At 46.7% G+C, this 18845-nt stretch overlaps 1 protein-coding gene across 1 annotated transcript in view; it reads right to left on the reverse strand.

Annotated features, from left to right (window-relative positions):
- Window positions 1-18845, reverse strand: part of ROCK1 (Rho associated coiled-coil containing protein kinase 1) — a 3300884-nt gene that overhangs the window by 2843884 nt on the left and 438155 nt on the right. The window contains exon 4 of the mRNA XM_069620881.1: window positions 12525-12662. Within this exon, the coding sequence (XP_069476982.1) occupies window positions 12525-12662 (138 nt within the window). The remainder of the gene's footprint in view (window positions 1-12524; window positions 12663-18845) is intronic.

Genomic DNA, 18845 nt, shown 5'->3' on the forward strand with positions numbered 1-18845 from the left:
TGTAATGTGTAAATTAAAGTGATTGCTCAGTGTACATGCAATGTGTCTATCCAACCTTGTTCATCTGCGCATTAAATTAAACCAAACAGTATTATAAATCATTTTTCAAAAAATATAGAATGTCTCCGTATTTATGGTTCTCTGGGGCTGCAAAGCACGCAGACAAAATGCAAAAATGGAGTGTAAATTTCAAGTCCTGTGAGATGGCCTTACACTGAATGTTGCTAAATAGGAATGTGCGCTCGTTCAAAGTGAAGGTCAGCTGCTTTGATTTTTTGCTCGGGTGCCGGAATGGCCCACGACTCAGTATAAGGTTGTATTGTTATTTGACCTTGACAGGCCGGGACCATCCCGAAAGACTTCTTTTTGGGGGTGTGGGGCAATAACGTAAGAAACGATAATGAAGCCATTTCATGTTCGTTCATTAGAAGAAATAACGTCGGCATAGAAGGAGTGGTATTTCGGGGCTGCCCTACGCACAGACACAATGGAAAATGCTAATATAATGTAAGTAACTCTTTATATGAGTTTATACCGCAATGTAATTACTATACAGTAGCTTTAAAGACGGGTTAAGTTGTACTTGTTCGTTCTATGTGGCATATTGTTTTGTACCGCCACTATCTTGAGGAGAACCATCTCCTTTTACGGAAGCACCTCAAAACCTTCCTCTTTGCTTCTGCTTTCTCTCTCCCTCTCCCCTGCTACAACTGGTCCACTGTCTGCGACCTCGGTCCTGGGCCCTTCCACTCTCCACCTGCACTGCCTCCTGGTCAACCCCTGCACTGGGGGACTGTCTCAGTATCCTACAGCCACCCCTGGATGTATAATACCCAGTTGCACTGTCCTAGCTATGAAATAATTTCCCGACCTAATATATAAAATGAATAATTTTAATAAAGATCTGATGGTGAGACTAATTTCATTTTTTATGTTTTTCAAACAGGTACATCATGCATTACTGCATGTGTCACGAGTACCAGACACCGGCGGACGGTTTTTTTAACCGCCAGTTGCTTCTCCGCGTGAACAACGTTACCACCCTGACCATTTTATGGGACGATCGCCAAGTACAAGTATGCCCTTACGCGGTACTAACGGCTAGATGCAACATACAGACCGTTGTGGTGGCCTAGTGCCTCGTTGTTGGAACAGCCATGCGATTATCAGTGCGACCAAAGAGCTTATTTTATCGTAAACCAACACCCTGTGTACTGCACACGAACATCGCTTGCCTCAAGACGAACTATTTTGGATCGAGAGCAAAGAAAAATGCAAATCCCAGAATATTCTCTAAACATTTGATGTCGAATAAATGTACTTTGCCAAATGTACAATCTTGCCGTTTGCTTTTAAACCACAGTTTCATATTCCGAATTGTGGCGCTGTATTGTGAGATGATCTAAGACCCTGTGTACAGCAAAGGAACATCGCGTGCCTCAAAACGAACTTTTTGGAACGTGAGCAAATAAAAATGAAAATCGCTGAATTTTCTCAAAACATTTGATGTCAAATAAATGTACTTTACCAAATTTACAATCTTGAAGTTTATTTTAAAAGTACAGTTTCATATTCCCGATTGTGGCGCGCTGTGTTGTGTGAGCTCATCTGTGTTGATTTCCGGGTTCTGTGTGGAGTCGCGTAGACGACGCCTGGGCGCGTTTGCCTACGCAGCTCAGTCACGTCACGGATAGAGGCGGGGAATATGAATGTTTTGATAAAGTCTGTTTCAGGGGCGGGGGATTTGATTTAGTGCCGCAAAAGCAGGTGAGCCAGGGCGACGCGGCAAGTGAGAGGATTATCAGAAAATGGCGGCTGATTTCGAGTGCGTTAATGGACGAAAAGTCGGGTATGGTCCATAGGAAAGTTTTCTACGATCTACCGATTTATGCTTAAAAACACATGGCCGAACCGTAGGGACAATAAAAAAAAAGTCCCGGAACTGTTTTCCTGGAAACGCCGGCGGTGGCCATGATGTGGCTGGAACACAACAACTTGGACGATGGTCAAGAGACACAAGAGTGAAGAATGGCTGATCCAAGAGAAGAATGAAACGCAGGAGGGACGTGTCATGGAACAACAAAACACTTTGAATCACTGAACGGCAGTAGCAAAGCCGAACTCTCGAACGGAGCGGACAGACACACCCCACTAACAGACAGGTGTCGGCAAGTTGCTGACGCACCACAGCCCGCACGCTGAAACCCAGATGGGCCAAGCAGATGCGGGGGCGCTTGAGCGCCACAGTTGGAAAGTGGCAGCTGAGTGCAGATTAGTAGTTTTAGTTTGGTTTGAGGTTTGGAGTCCTACACGGAGCAAGGTATGTGTCAAGAAGTGCGTGAATGTGGTCTTACACAATGGAAAGGGGCGGGGGCTACCTGGGGAATGGAATGACTGGGAAGCAACTAGAGGCTATGGGGGTGAGAGGGCGGGGGGGGGGGGGAACATCCACATACAGAAATGGCCAATGAAATCAGAGTACTGACCTGCAATGTCCAAGGTCTGGGAACATACATGTGCAGGAATCGGGTGAAATCCTTTATGAACAGGAAGAGGGTAGCAATTGCACTGCTGCAGGAGACCCACCTAACCAAGGAAACTATGACCACAGTAACGGAGCACTGGGATGGACAGTGCTATGGTGCCCCATACTCCAAATATGCCAGAGGGTTACGGATATGGATAAGCCCGGCAATCCCATTTAAACTATTGAACTGGGAGGGTGACCATGAAGGCAGGTACCTAAATGTAAGAGGGTGCATTGAGCTCACTGAAATCTGTATACTAAACTCATACTTCCCCCAACCACTGGATCCCAAAGCACCTAGACACATTGGGGGCAAACTAGCCTTATCCAGAGAGCTTCTTCATATGGGGCGGGGACCTCAACTGTGTTCGGGACTGGGAGCTGGACAGATACAAACTGAGAGCAGAAATGACGCCGCAACAGGGGCGCTAAATACACTAGTAGAAGCATTAGATCTGGTAGATGTATGGAGGGAGCTACATCCCACAGACAGAGGGTACTCATACTTCCCATCACCGCACTCCCTACACATGAGAATTGATTACCTATTTGTGGCCAAGGGACTCCAAACACAGATAGAATCGGCACAATACTTAGGCAGGTCGATATCAGAGCACTCACCACTGATGATGAGCTGGAAGACACAGGGGCCCAGACCGCCCATACCGTTGTGGCGTATGGCGCCAGATGCCCCAACGGACCCGCCCTTCATGGAAGGGCTGCGAGATAAAATAGAGGAATATATGGATAAAAACATAGGCAGCGTCATATGATGGGACACAATCTGAGAAGCAATGAAGGTACTGGTGAGGGGCGAGGCCATTGCGGGAGGCCCACGGAAAACACTGAGTCGAACTGGAGAAATTAGAGGAGGAGCTAAAACACAGAGTCAAACACAAGGGGGACAAGGGAAGTGGAGGTGGAACTAACAAAGATACAAGGGGATTTCCAAGAAGCATGGGGAAGGCTCGCCAAGTTCGACTACTCGGTAAAAACCGCAAAAGCACACGCCAAGGGCGACACGCCAGGCAGACTGCTAGCGTGGCTATGCAGGAGAGAACACCCAAGATCTCATACTACAGAGATCAGACACACACAACAGGCACAACACGCAAAACGCAGCAAGAAATCAATGACACTTTCCGAGACTTCTACTCCCACCTCTACAGTCACTACCATCAGGTGCCACAAATAGACATACTAAACACACTGGACGAAATAGGCCATCCCAAAATAGATCCGTCACAACAAGAATCCTTGGAGGTTGAAATAACAGGGGACGATATTGTGGAGGCAATAAGTTCACTTGCCTCCAGTAAAACACCAGGAAGCGACGACTCCCCCAGAGTTCTATAAAACATTCGAAGCAACCCTCACACCGGTACTGCTTGAGGTTTTCCAGGAGGCATACACCAGAGGGGAATTGCCGGAATCCATGAGGGAGACCCTAGTTATACCAATACTTAAACCTGGGAAACCAGAGGATGAATGTGATTCGTACTGCCCACTGGCGATGCTGAACTATGATGTCAAAATTCTAACCACCATACTAGCCAAGCGCCTGAACAGGATAATGGGGGGCTTGATACATAGTGATAAAAATGGTCTCATACCCGGGCGCAGCACTGCACTAAGTTTACGCAGACTGCAACATATACTTGAGCAAACAGCGGCATCCCAAGAACGTTATGCTATACTCTCCCTGGATGCTACAAAGGCTTTCGACTCGATATTTTGGGAATGGCTAGTGGCAACACAGAGAATTTGGATTTGGGGAATGATTCATCCGATGGGTGCAGATATTATACACAAACCCAAAGGCCAGGGTCAAAACAGGGAGGTTGGTGTTGGTAATCTGGGACATTAAGAGATGGACGAGACAGGGTTGCCCAATATCCCCAATGCTTTATGTGCTATGTGCTGGGACTCGAGCCTGTAGCAATATACCTCAGGAAGGTGAGGGGGGGGGGGACAGGACACCTGCTATCACTCTACGCAGACAAGGTGAGAGGTCGGCACCTGAATGTACCGGTGATCCTTGACATATTCGACAACTATGCAGCGGTGTCGGGGATCCACTTCAGCAAAACCAAATCCTGCATATTCCCGTTGGTGGGCCTGAGGGGGAAGAATGTGGATGAACTACCTGCAGTGGAACTCAACTGGGAGGTGAACACGTTCAAGTACTTGGGAGTGAACATTAGACATACACCGGAACAAATGCATGAACACAATACGGCAAAGGTAGTGCAGGGTTTGAGGAAGTCCATGAAGTTCTGGTCGAAGCTGCCATTATCACTGTTAGGTAGGTTAGCCATCATCAAAATGATTATCCTCCCGAGGTTCCTGTACTTCTTCAACAACATGCACTGCTATTTAAGTGCATCCTTTTCCCGCTCCTTAGAAGGGTTGCTCCGAGATTTATTATGGGGCACCAACCACCACAAACTCCCACTGGCGATTCTATACCTACCATATGACAAGGGCTGGGTGAAGTTGCCTGATCTTGAAAGGTGCTACCTGGCAGCGCAGTTTAGTCACGTAACTAAATGGCTAGCGGCTGAGTCCACTTTGGAAACAGACCTACTACAACACCTAGCGGCTCCCATCAGACAAAGAAATACTGTGGGTAAAACAGGAAGGCCCGAAACACACTCCACTAATGGCAACACTGGGCAGGAAGGTATGGAGGAGAGCACACAACCTATTGAAGCTAGCAAACCCCTACTCACCGGAGGTGCCGATAGCGGCCGACACATGCAGAGACAGCATGGACATGGCAATAGTAAGAAAATGGGAAGGGAAGGGGATATACACATGGGGTGACATATATGCGGATGGGGTCTTCTGGGAATTTGACTCATAAGCGAGTGGACAATTCCTCTGGTAACGCAGAGTCCGGGAAACAGCCAAAAAAAAGATGGGAGGACTGGCCAGAGGAGCCACAGGCGTGCCCACTGCTGACCCTGATGTATAACCTGAACGACGGCTGGAGCCCCACTTCTAGGCTGTACAGCATGCTGATAGACGCACCTAACCCCAAGGGCACGGCACTAAAGGAACAATGGGAGAGAGACCTAGGGGCAAACATAACGGAGAAGGAATGGGAGAGAGTACTGGGCTTCCCTAAGGCTGTATCAAGGAACCAACGCTTCAAATTAATACAACTGAAAGTACTGTACCGCACTTACATGACCCCACGCAGAATAGCTATGTTAAAAAAGGAAGCGAGTTCCCAATGCCAGCGGTGCAAGGTCGAGAATGCTGACATGCTACATATGCTCTGGGGGTGTGCACGTGTGCAAAGTTTCTGGGCACGCATAGAGCGAGCATGCAGGGAGGCTGGAGTAAGCAGGTATGAGTGGTCGCTGAAGAAATGTCTAGTTGGTGCCTATCCCAGGATCAGCAAACACAAACATGTGGTCATGTTCATGGACCTGGCATGCATACTAGCCAAAAGAACCATTGCCATGTCCTGGAAGGCCACTGCCGGACCACAATATGAAAAATGGCACAAGGAATTTGAAAGGTGGGCAGAGACGGAGACCAAGGTGTGGGTGGAGGGAGCAAACAGGTCTGAAGCAGATGGTACGGACAAAAGTGTGGCATGGAAAGCGCTGATCTGGGACATGTTCCACCCATCCGATGACAAGCCCCCATGAATGCACTAACTAAAACAAGGAAACACCTGAGTAGTGGCCAACTAATCACCCTCCGACAACAAGTAACGTTCCCCAACTGGAGCGGTGAAGGACGAAAGCTGAGGCCCTGGTCATCGTAGCGCTTGCTCCAATGGTGTCCATAAGCAGCACATGCACGTGTAGGAAGTGTTTGTTTAATAGTTGTTTGTTGTTGTTGACTAAATGCAGGCATGTAATACGGAAACTGAAATGCGCGATTGTAATTACACATATGCCAATAAAACCTTTAAAAATAAAATCAGATGAGGATTGATGGAGTAGGGTGTGTTATGGACCAGGACATCTGCTAATTTGGAAATCTTATGTTCCGTTTCCCCAAGCTGTTTTTGCACGAAAGGAGGGGTGTACACTAGCTCACTTCTTCAGAAAGGTTTCAATGGGATGGCAAATAAGGGAGAACGGGCTGGGCTGCCTGGCTGGCTGTTACCTCTTCCCAACTTGACCTCTATACAGAACCCCCCATTTATGCCGACCCTAGATATGGGGGCTAGTGCAGGTGGCAAAGATCCAATTCAGAATAATTTCCCGAAAGCCCAAGGCTATATTCACTCCCAAAATCACAATCACTATCTAAAGACAACAGGACAGAGGGGGCTCCAGGGAATCTGTTTTGTCCAACAAATGGGCCATTCTTTCAATGGTATTAGATGTCTGCCTTGCTAGCACAAACCTCACCTGATGTGTGAATCAACATGATGAGCAAGGCTGTCAGTCTGTTAGCAAGGATTTCAGTAAATAATTAAGTTTAAGATAGCAAAAGGTTCAGGATCATGCACAATTTTTAAAATACCACTTTAGTGCCACTACACTTATAGATGGAGACATTGGGCCAGACATCAGGAAAGATGTTCATGAGGTCCACCAGAGGGGGTTTAAAAAAAAGAAATAAAAGCTCATTTTTCGTTAAACCTTTAGGTGCTGGGGCTTTGTTAGCTATAACGAAAAGGACAGCCTTGCTATTGATTCTCTTGAAGGAAGCCTCTCTTAAATCGCCAGGGAAAGGAAGAAACTACCCGACTGACTGTGGGGGTAGCTATCTGTGAGAGGACCACTTGGGAAGGACACGCTCCAGGGAGCAAGGAAAAGACAAATCTATGTGACCACTGCGCAACCCGTAACTGTGCCGACAAAAATGTCAATGCCAATTATGGCGCGGCGCAGTGATCAGATAGATCACTGTGCCCCGCCTGCTCTTGCCTGTAATCCCACACATACGACCCCCCCACACTTACCTTTACTGCGGCACACTTCTTTGTGTGCCGCTGACAACCTTGTGCCCCTGCAGCGACAGTTCCTCCCACTTAAGTGGGTCGTGATGACGGCACAGGGTCCTTTTTTTGTATGTTCTCCACCGCTTCCCTTAATGGTAAGCAGGGGGGACACCCCTGCGACCACCGTTACTGCATCCATGGACAGTGGGGGACACCCCTGCTGCACTTGGGCGCAGTAATAGGGGCCAGGATTTTTGCAGCGCGCTCAGGCGCAGTAAAGTTATGGTTGCAGTAATGGGGGCGAGATTTTGGTATGATTCCGAAAAGACTAAGTCAAGACAACCTGTCCATTATAACTTTTAGTGACAACCATGTGCCATTGAAACATTCCTACATAATATAGAGATTGACTTCCTAGGTTCATTTACCCCACTATCCCCTTTTGTGTACTGAGACGAGTAAGAGGATGGAGTAATGAGGAAAACTGGACACGGTAAGCCAACGCTGTGTTCTAGTCATTAGAAACTGCAGAGACATTTAAAAAGGACACAGGTACAGGTGAACCGAATTATAGAGAACAAGAGAGCCAGAGACTGGAGAAGCACCGGACGGATGCGGACACTGAAGGACGCCAAAGCGAGCAGACTGCAGAGCACAGCGCAGAGGAAAATGGGCACAGTGTGCAGAGGAGCCAGGTCAGGAAAGGTTCTGTTTCGGGCTGCCGGAGCTGTCTAACAGAGGAAGGCAAAGCAGGAAGTGAACAACTCACAAGGCACACTACCAATAAATGGACCGGGAGCACAGATGCCGGTGAAACACAAGGAACGCTGAAGACGCCGCACATAGCCGGTAAGCCCAGCGAGTGTGAGCGGGATACCAGGGCGCTTCTGGGCAAATGCTGTGCACAGCATACAACGTGAGAGATCCCAAGAAAAGACAGTGAAATCATTACTGATACAAACAATGTTGAGGGAAAGAGCCTAAGTAAAGGTGATGCAATTCTTACCAATACGAATACTGGTGAGAGAAAGAACCCAAGTAAAGACAGTTTAACTATTGCAGACACAAGCATTGTTGAGAAAAAGGCAGTGGAGTTGATGAGAAAGGGTCGCTGACCCAATATTGGAGAAGGGTTGTGAGCTGGATAAAAAAGAAACTGAACAGTGAGCAGAGAAGCCCTGGTAGGTTAGTGAACCAGTCAAACAGTGAGTCTGGGACTCGCACCCAAGCAAGAAAGTGACGATGCCCTGGCAAGCGAGTAAACCTGGAGTAAGAAGATAGCGGAAATAAAAGGAAGGTTTATACCCCCTTTTCAGAAACAAGGGACAATACCTTGCCAGGAGAGTATACCAGGGAAAGAAAGGAGGATTGAGAAAACTCAGGGGTCAAAACCCCTATATGTGAAAGTTTAACAGAAAAGGGAAGACTCATACCCCTTTCAGGATTCAAGAGAACCGAGTGTTGATTACTTTTGAGGAGGCAAAAGGGAAGAGTTTTCCTCCTTGAGCAAATTGGAACTGTGATGAAATCATATAGAAACATACCAAGAGATTAGAGAACATTACATGTGAATCAGAGGGAAAGAGGAAAACTAAACTTTCCCATCCCATTTTTTGTGCGAATAGTAAGAAATCCATCAGTGGAGGACAAACTGAAGGAGTGAAAAGGGTGACTAATCATTCTCCTTAAAGATTGTGACTCTGTTTTGAAGAATAATGGACAATCCATGGAAAAACCAGGTGAAACATAGGGGGAAGGTGGGAAAAAACATTTCACAGCGGAACTAGTGCTCCAGATAAGATTTTGAAGTCTGAGTATCTAACTCTCTATTTTTGAAAGTTGGGAGTAAAATTATGCTTTAGGGAGTAAAAACATGAGTCCCATCCCCAATAGTAGTATTTTATAAACAAGTAAAAATATGTTTAACTGTAAAACCGAAATATTTTTGTGAGAAATTCTTCTTTGCACCAAGTTATTCATGCACAATAAAAGATACATTTGACCTCTTCCATAATTATAGTTGTTTCTTCCTGTGGTACTACACAAACTACTCGTCCAGACACATGGATCTGTTTGGGTGAAAGCGGGGGCACAAGCTCCTGTGTATCCATTTTATTGGGAGTATTTGTACTACTTGTTTTGATTTTTTCTGAGTCTTTTCCTATTTTTAGGGAGTAAAAGTGGCTGATACACCCCTTAACTGTAGGGCTGGGAGGACTATATATTACTTTACCTTAGAACTTTATGTCTGAAACTGCAAGAGGAAGCTATAAGTCTATAGCTCAGAGAAATCCCCATTTTCACGTTGTATTTAGTTTAGCATGTAAGAGTCAGTTTAGGGTTTTTGGACACAGGACATTTCATTTATTAACATCCTGACACGGACATGCCTTAGTTGTGTTAAGGCAGAGAAACCCCTCTTAGGTTTAGGGACAGATAGGACATCTCCAACCCCCTTTTTCTTTTATGGTTGATAAATAAAAGTTCAAATTTAACACAAAACCTGTTACTGTGTGTGATTCTTACCCTTGACCACTTGAATAGCTTTTAAGAACTTAATTATTTTAAGGACTTCTTCCTTTGTAATAGGCCCCTGTACTACTTCCCCTGCTACGAGGTGATCTGGGGGAAGACCTGTCTCTAATGTATCCTCTCTGGTTTTATTTGTACAGTGCACTCACTGGTCATCAGTAGTAGAGTCTGAATCTGGGGGTTTCATCCCCTCTCCAGAGTCCATAGGATACTTCTTATGATTGACTCTTGTCCCCTGTCTCCTTGGTCTTCCTCCTTTTATTGTACATACCTCTTGAGGATATACTTACTTTGCCCTGGGACCTTTGTTTTGTGTGGGGAGGTGTCTGGATAGGCCTTCATGTTAAGAGGTCAGTGTCCTTTTGTCCCATGCTTTGCAGTGCCTCGAAGATGTAAACCTGAACTATTGCCATTTCAAGTGCACGTTTGCCCTGGTGGCAATTGGAAATAAGGTGTAACCATTTCCTCATTTTGTTCCTCATCCATCTCTTTACTGTGTTACAGTATTTGCTATGAATGAAATTGGAACCACCATTTGGCCTACCTTGCAGAGTGCTTATGAGGGATTATGGCACTTGTGTACACTGTGCAAGTTGACTTGTCTGGTTCTAATGTGGATTTTACAAAAGAATACACTTTTTGCCTTCTGTGCCCAATTGTCTTGTGCCATGATTCAGAGTGTGTCACTCCCTTTCGGTGCATGGTAGCCGGCAACAGGTGTGTGCATTTTATTGTGTGTGTGGCTTTCCAAAATAGAATCTTTGGCACTGTGTTTCTGTTCTCCGGCCGCAAAGTTTTCGGGTGGCTTGTTTCTCAGAGTAAAGGGTGCGTCGTCCTACATGTTGGTGAGGTTTTATTCCTTTAGGAGTAACACTGACTTGTTCAGTCTTTAAAGTAAAAGTACTGTCTTTTTCTTATGAATTGTAGATGCATTGGCACCATCTTTCGGAGTTGGGCATGCGTTAACCTTCTCAGTAATGGAATGTTTTGGGGATTTTTAAGCCCCCAAAGCCAAATGTCTGCCATGCTGTGGCCCCTGAACCTCTCCTTTCAGAGAGTTCTGCAGATATTTTGGGGATTGCAGCTTTGAAACTCATGGCGTTTCCATGGGTTTCCGAGTCTGGCATAACTGCGCTGTTGTGGTCCGATACATACCTTTCCTTCACAACTCAACCTAGATTACTGAACTCTGGACTTTATGAACGCAAAACATGCCTCTTCCTCTGATGGTCCCTAGAAAGGCAGTTGACAAAGACACTACCCCCACAGAGGGACTGCGCCCCCACACGTGTACACCGGGGGTGAGAGGTTATGTGGGCAGCGTTGATGGGTGGCGCCCCAGCTAACAAGGAGCAGCACCTTTTTTCCGTAGGGAACCCAATTCTGGCTATTTGCAAAAAAGCATTTTGGGAACCTAAGGATTACCACATTTTACATTTGAATTATGTCTGATAGTTATTGACCATGAACCTGTTCTGATGAAGTAATGCAAATTGGGCTCTCTGTTTTTTCATTTTCATTTGTCTCAATACTCACCCTGGCAATAAAAACATATGTAAATCCCAAAACATATAAACCCACCTTAGCCAAAGTACATTAGGCTTGGGCTGTTTCTGCCAGGAGCTCTTACAAGTTAAACAATGCTTCAGCTTGCCAATCTCTTCTGAAGCCAGTATCTCAGGTGACCGCTGCCTACCAGGAGCCTGAATGGCGTGTGAGAGCTGCCATCCGGGTCAGAGCTACCACTAGGGAATATGTTTTGGGCCAGCCTACCCCCAGTGGGGTTGAGCCTCAGGACAGAATGGCTCAACGGCACAACAAACCTTGCCGGAGCTCTGCTCCATCTTGCTCTGGACCATTTCCTAACCTATACACAATTTCCACCCCAGGGATATTGGAGTTACACTCCAGGCCAAATTTAAAAGGAGGGTTCTCCATCGTGGTGGGTGAAGTAGCTCTGCACAGAACAAATGACAATTCTATCTACAGTATCCGTCTTTCTAACATGCAACCTGACACTTTAAAATGCCTTTCTGCTGTTGTCAGCAACAGCTGTGCATGAAGTCAGTTCTGGTGTCAGCGGAGTTTGATTTGTTACAGCCTCAGTTTGCAATCAGTGTTGTGTTTTTCTTTTCAAGAAGAAGTCTTCAGTTTCTGATGCCTGCTACCATCTAATGGCGGAAAACAAACCTGAGGGTGTAGAGCACCAAAGGGCATAACAGCATAGTCTTGGTTGATGCCGTCTTCCACTTTGAAAAAAACGTTTTATACTCTGGATCAACCACTAGATAGCAGAATATGCAGAGAATGCGATTCAAAAGATATTAACAAACCCCATAAACAAATACCTACAGAGGCCCAGAGCATTCAAACAGTTAAAGTGAAGTGAGATCAAGGCCCCAACTAGCAAAGCAGACTTTTTACATGGAATCCTAAGCAAAAGTATAAATGCACTAAAAGCCATTTGTCTTTTATAGAAATTGAGATGAAATATATATATTTTATTTTTTTTTATTTTTTTTTATCTGCACATTTCAACAGTTACTACTTTACCTGAACAACCCATGGACTATTCGCGAAAGCCATGATGTCCCGTTCTTCCCAGAAAAATGCAGAATCCGATCTTTTTATCATCTCTAGTTTACTCAAAAGTTTCATAGCATATACTTTTCTTGTTGCCTTATGTCGGACCTTCAGAAAAATACAAAAACGGTATAAATTTCAACTTCTCATTTTAAATTGGGTGAAAGAGCTGAGTTGATCAATGCATTTTTATGTGAAGGTGTGTAAGTTAAGTGGTGGTTACAGGTAGGAATGCTAAATCAAGCTAACTCAGGTATTCACCCTTCTGAGGGTGATGAAATGAACAACCAATGTCTTCCATGAAACAATAGTTTTCCTGCATGAGTATACTGTGCAAGTCACACATTTGTCTTGACTTGCACAGCAAGGTCAGTGCTCTAGCAGAAAAGTGTGCCTTCATCATATGGTCATAGTCCAAGCATAGTAACAGAAGGCTGGCAGACAGCTGCTGCATAAAGAAAGAACAAATATGTGGCATTTCCCTCCCTATCTATCCATCTTGGTCATCGCACATTCACCTTTCACACACTATAAAGAACTCAGCCTGAATAGGTACCTAGAGCTAGAATTTCCCACTATAGATATCTATGTATTATATTCAGATATGCTGCGGGAACCTCCTGTTTTACTGTGGGATAAAATAAAGACTAGCGTGACATGACAAGGACAACCCCATAACAACCTTTTTGACATGAATCTTTTTAAAAACATGTTCATACTAGTTGGATCACTCAATTCCTTTACCTTTTGTTAAAGCAACATTCACCTTCAAACCCAGTCTATTCTGATTCACTGGAGAAAGTTGCTGAGGGATGCTTTGCCACTTGAGCACATTTTCTACTAGAACCAAAAGAAATTAGGCTTCCTAAATGACAGTTGGGTTTACATTTAGCTGCATTTTAATTAATCTTTTATAATGTGCTTAATACGGAGGCCAGACTAAGCCTGCAACCGGGATTCAAACCTGTGTTACTGCGAGTTGTCTTGCTTCCAAGACAAACACGTTGCCCCTGAGCTATCCCACATGCACCTTTTTAAATCCATGTCAAAGGAACAAGAGTGCTACCATGGCACTTGACCTCAAGTGAAATACATGTTGGAAAACAGAGGGATATTAGCCCTCAAGTTTTACACGAAAAGACATCTTGAGATTGACATTTTAAAAATTGGGTCCATCCAGATATTCACCTTCGCACTGCCAAAAATGTATGATAAACCATTTTACCATCAGTTCCCTTTTGTCAAATTCCTCATTCTCCCGATTAACCTCCCTTTGTGGCAACATCCTGTGGAATTTAGCACAAATTCAAATATACAGGCATAATTTGTTTAGCAAGCTACAAGTTGTTCATGGCAGTTGAGTTGACAGATAATGCCCTTGTTTTTGATTGACATGTTCAACAGGAATGGATACTAGATTTGACACATTCATTAATTAACTAGGTATGACATTTTTTAACGGCCTCCCAGCCAATCAGAAGGATCAGAACAAGGGTTTTACCACATGGAAAAAACTCTGCTCCGAGCCTCCTGAGAAGCGGGAGGCCGCCAACTTACCTGCCGGTACTGAATTGCGCCCCCCAATTTCCACATCCCACACCCACCTCCACCCCACTTCCTTTGCACGCCTTCATCCCTGCCGGTACCGGGAACACTGTGTTCCCGGTGCAGCTCCTTCGCGGAAATGGCCGCCATGAAAAGGAGTAGAGACTTCGTGTAGTTCCCTTCTCCCTGATCCACAGGGGCCATCTTGTTAAGTTTTCTTTTTCAAGTTGAGAAATGGCAAACATGGCATTCCACAACTTAAAAAAAAACTTAGTATCCTGTTACAACATGCCGGGATATTAATAGCAATAAAGCCTGACGGGAGGGGGCAGTACCCTGGCAGGTAATGCCCATAGCTAACGTTAAAGCCCTTGCTTCCCTCAGGCTTCTAACTGGCCCACGGCAGTACCTGGCCCAATAATGCCCCCGCCCATCAGGGTTTATTGCTTGAATCAATTAAACGTCTATCTATATATCACACATGTTCATTTGGCATTATGTTATGTCGTTACCCCCAAAGGTATTTAGTCATTAAGATTAGAGGTTAAGATTAGAGGTGTAAAATGATGTGCTTTTTAAAATTTATACTGACCCAAAATTGTGTTGTGTATTTTTAGGGACTACAGGACAACTATCAAAATCTCATGAATGTACTCACTTTAGTGATTACTAGACTTCTAGCCCAATGTCCCCTTTCCTCCAAACTCATTGGATGCCTTTGTAAGGGGAGAGGAACAAATTACTTTCCCTGGTAATGTTATTTCTTATGGATGCTCCTCCCACAGATTCCTCATCTTATTTATATCCATATCCTGCTTGGCAGTCTTTGAAAAAAGAATCAACAGCAGGGGGCACAATGCGCCATCGATGTCCCTCGCATGCGGATGTGATATCAATGGTAGTACCAGTAGGACACACTATGCCCCTTTGCCTCAGTTCCTAGTTTTTTTTTCTCGTCCTACTCAGACGTCTTGAGGAGTTATGCAACCTCTATGGGCATTGAGATAAGAAACACAAAGTCAGTCATGGGGGTATGCTGGGAGGATGATGAGCAAACCGTGGGGGGGTGGCGGGGGGACATGCATCAGAATAACCAGGTTACTCACCGTAGTGACCACCTTACTCCTAGTCCATAGTCCCCTTTCCTCCATACTTATGGGACATCTCTCCGTCCTGTGGGACGGGACCGGAGCACTTTGCAAAAAGCATCCAAAATTTTGCAAAAAGTTTGTCCTTCCTCTCTTTCTTGCGCGGGGCCCGGCACGCAGCCGTAACCCCGCCCACCTTGGCTCTGCCCCACGCATCGCCCATCAGTCCTTTTCTATCGCCAGGTCTAAGACCTATTAGCAATAACAGAGGAACCTTATTAGAGGGGACGGCGGGCGGGCGTATGGAGGAACGGGGACTATGGGCTAGGAGTAAGGTGGTCACTACGGTGAGTAACCTGGTTATACTCCTACGTCCTGTCCCCTTTCCTCCATACTTATGGGGAGATTCCCAAGCACTCCTTAGGAGGAACTATGGATGGATGGAAATACCCCTTACTGAAACAGGTTCTTCAGCACAGCCTGACCAAACTGAGCATCAGCTCTTGAGCTCATGTCAAGACAATAATGCTTACAAAAAGCAGATGGGGAGGCCCAAGTAGCTGCCCTAGCGATGGACTCCCAGGGGACATATTTCTGAAAAGCAACCGCGGCTGCCTTACCCTGCACTAGGTGTGCATGAATACCCTTAGGAGGTTTCAGCCCTTGGACGGTGAAAGACACTGTAATGCAAGCAGTGATCCACCGAGAAATAGTCGCCTTAGATGCCAGCTTACCCTGAGGGTTACCAAAAGTCACAAACAGTTGAGAACTCCTAAGCTCAGAGGTTCTGTCCAGATAGAATTTAGGAGCCCTTCTGACATCGAGACAATGCAGACCCTTTCTGCCTCTGAGGTAGGGTTCGGAAAAAAGACTGGCAGGGAGATCGACTGATTCAGATGGAATTCAGATACCACCTTCTGCAGGAAAGCAAGATTCGTCCGGAGGACTACCTTATCCTTGTGAAATACCAAAAAGGGATGCTCCACAAACAAAGCCTGGTGTTCACCCACCCGTCTTGCTGACGTAACAGAGACCAAAAAAGACACTTTCCAGGACAGGTACTTGAGGTGCACTGTGGCCATTGGCTCGAAAGGCTTATGACATAACGCCGTCAGGACTACATTTAGATCCCACGACGGGTGCGGACTACGAATTGGAGGATAGAGGCGTGTCAAGCCTGTAAAATGCCTCTTAACCACTGGGTTACTCAGAGTAAGAGCATTGGTCCGCAGAAAGGTACACGGAAACCGCTGAAAGGTAAGTTCTGCATGACAGAACATGGACAGACTCTGCTAAGAAGGATACAAAGGACAAAACCGTGTCAACTGTAGCCCTCCTTGGGTCCAACTGCTTGTTTAAACACCAATGACAGAACCTGAGCCATTTGCTTCTGTAGTGGGACCTAGTCGAGGGTTTTCTGGCTGCCTGGATAATACACATGTTATCCGCAGACAAGTAAAGATGTTCTAAAGACTTGAAATCAGGCACCATGCCGCCAAGCTGAGCGATTGTGGGGAGGGGAGCCACATCTGCTGTTCCCCCTGATGAAGAAGATCGGGGGTCACTGGTATCCTGATCGGCGGATACACCGACAGGTGTTGAAGTTCTGAGAACCAAAACCTGGCCGGCCACCACGGGGCTATGAGTAGAAGGGAACAGTTCACCGAGTTCTTCAGCTTCCAAATTGCGCGGTGAACTAGAGGCAGAGGCAGGAAGGCGTAAGCTCTCATGTTGTGCCATGGAATCTCAGGAGCATCCCCCAGAGAGGAGGCTCCCAGCCCCCTCTGGAGGCATACTGAGGAAGCTTCTTATTTACCGCCGTAGCGAAGAGGTCCACCTCCGGTGTGCCCCAACACAAAAAAATCCATGAGAGGACCTCTGCCTTCAACTCCCACTCGTAGCTGACCACTGTCCGCCGGCTGAGGGCATCCGCTGTGACATTCAGCTGGCCCGCAATGTGCACTGCAAGCAGCCAAACACCATGAAGCACAGTCCACTCCCAAATCTGGATGGACAGGTCCACGAGAGGGAGTGACTTGGTTTCCCCTTGCTTGTTGATGTAATACATTGACACCACATTGTGCGTATGCGGACCACCTTGTTGGCTATGATCGGTCTGAACGCCCTGAGCGCTAGGAAGATCGCCAGAAGCTCAAAATGATTTATGTAGAGGAGCTTGTCCTGAGGCGACCAGAGATCTGAGACCTGAAGAGGATCCAACGTCGCACCCCACCCCAGGAGGGAGGAGTCTGTCGTGATTGTCACCGTAGGGGCTGGGCTCCTGGAATCCCGCACCTACCGACAGGTTGCTGAGAGATGACGACCATTCCAGGTCCACTCTCATGGAAGCAGGAATTATCAGCTTGGAATCCGGGTCCACAGCCTGACGCCAAGAACTCTGAAGAGCCATCCGAGTCCGCCTTATCTTGAGACTAGCAAGATTAAGAGCCAACACGCACGAGGCCATGAGGCCCAGAAGCCTCTGGAACCACCAGGCTGACATGCACTCCGACTGCGCAAACATCTGACACGTGGCTAACAGATGCACCATTCTGTCCCCGGTCAGGTACACGCTGCAGTCGATCGTGTTCCAGCAAAAACCCAGGAAAATCAAGTCCTGCGACACCGTCATGGAAGATTTCCGCCAGTTCACCGACAGCCCAAGATGGAACAGGAGCTAAAGGAGAAACTGAAGATTGCCTGCTGCTTTCAACGGGCAAGGACTGCGTAAGAGCCAGTCGTCCAAATACGGATACCCGCTCAGGAGTAAAGGGCGCGACTGTTTCTGCTGTTCGGCTGGGACCCTGCTGTGCTGTGCTTCGTTTTGCAACTGTGAACTGCGAACTTACCATTTCTTCATCCGGAAAGAAGCCGCTCCGACTCGCGCGAGACTGTCAGCAGGAGCGGACTGCAGTTTGAAGCGAGCGGCTTGTTTCTTTGACTTTCCACGTGATATCCATCACGAGACCCTTTTTGGCCACACCTCCAGGAAGCCTTCTCCTACAAATGCAGAACAACGCGACCCTTGCGGCGTGAAGCCCGCTCAGGAGTAAAGGACGCGACTGTTTCTGCTGTTCGGCTGGGACCCTGCTCTGCTGTGCTGTGCTGTGCTTCGTTTTGCAACTGTGAACTGCGAACTTACCATTTTTTCATCCGGAAAGAAGCCGCTCCGACTCGCGCGAGACTGTCAGCAGGAGCTGACTGCAGTTTGAAGCGAGCGGCTTGTTTCTTTGACTTTCCACGTGATATCCATCACGTGACCCTTTTTGGCCACACCTCCAGGAAGCCTTCTCCTACAAATGCAGAACAACGCGACCCTTGCGGCGTGAAGCCCGCTCAGGAGTAAAGGACGCGACTGTTTCTGCTGTTCGGCTGGGACCCTGCTCTGCTGTGCTGTGCTGTGCTTCGTTTTGCAACTGTGAACTGCGAACTTACCATTTTTTCATCCGGAAAGAAGCCGCTCCGACTCGCGCGAGACTGTCAGCAGGAGCTGACTGCAGTTTGAAGCGAGCGGCTTGTTTCTTTGACTTTCCACGTGACATCCATCACGTGACCCTTTTTGGCCACACCTCCAGGAAGCCTTCTCCTACAAATGCAGAACAGCGCGACCCTTGCGGCGTGAAGCCCGCTCAGGAGTAAAGGGCGCGACTGTTTCTGC

The sequence above is a fragment of the Ambystoma mexicanum genome, chromosome 5q (assembly GCF_040938575.1).
Source record: "Ambystoma mexicanum isolate Mex_15411 chromosome 5q, UKY_AmexF1_1, whole genome shotgun sequence".
Taxonomy (NCBI): Eukaryota; Metazoa; Chordata; class Amphibia; order Caudata; family Ambystomatidae; genus Ambystoma; species Ambystoma mexicanum.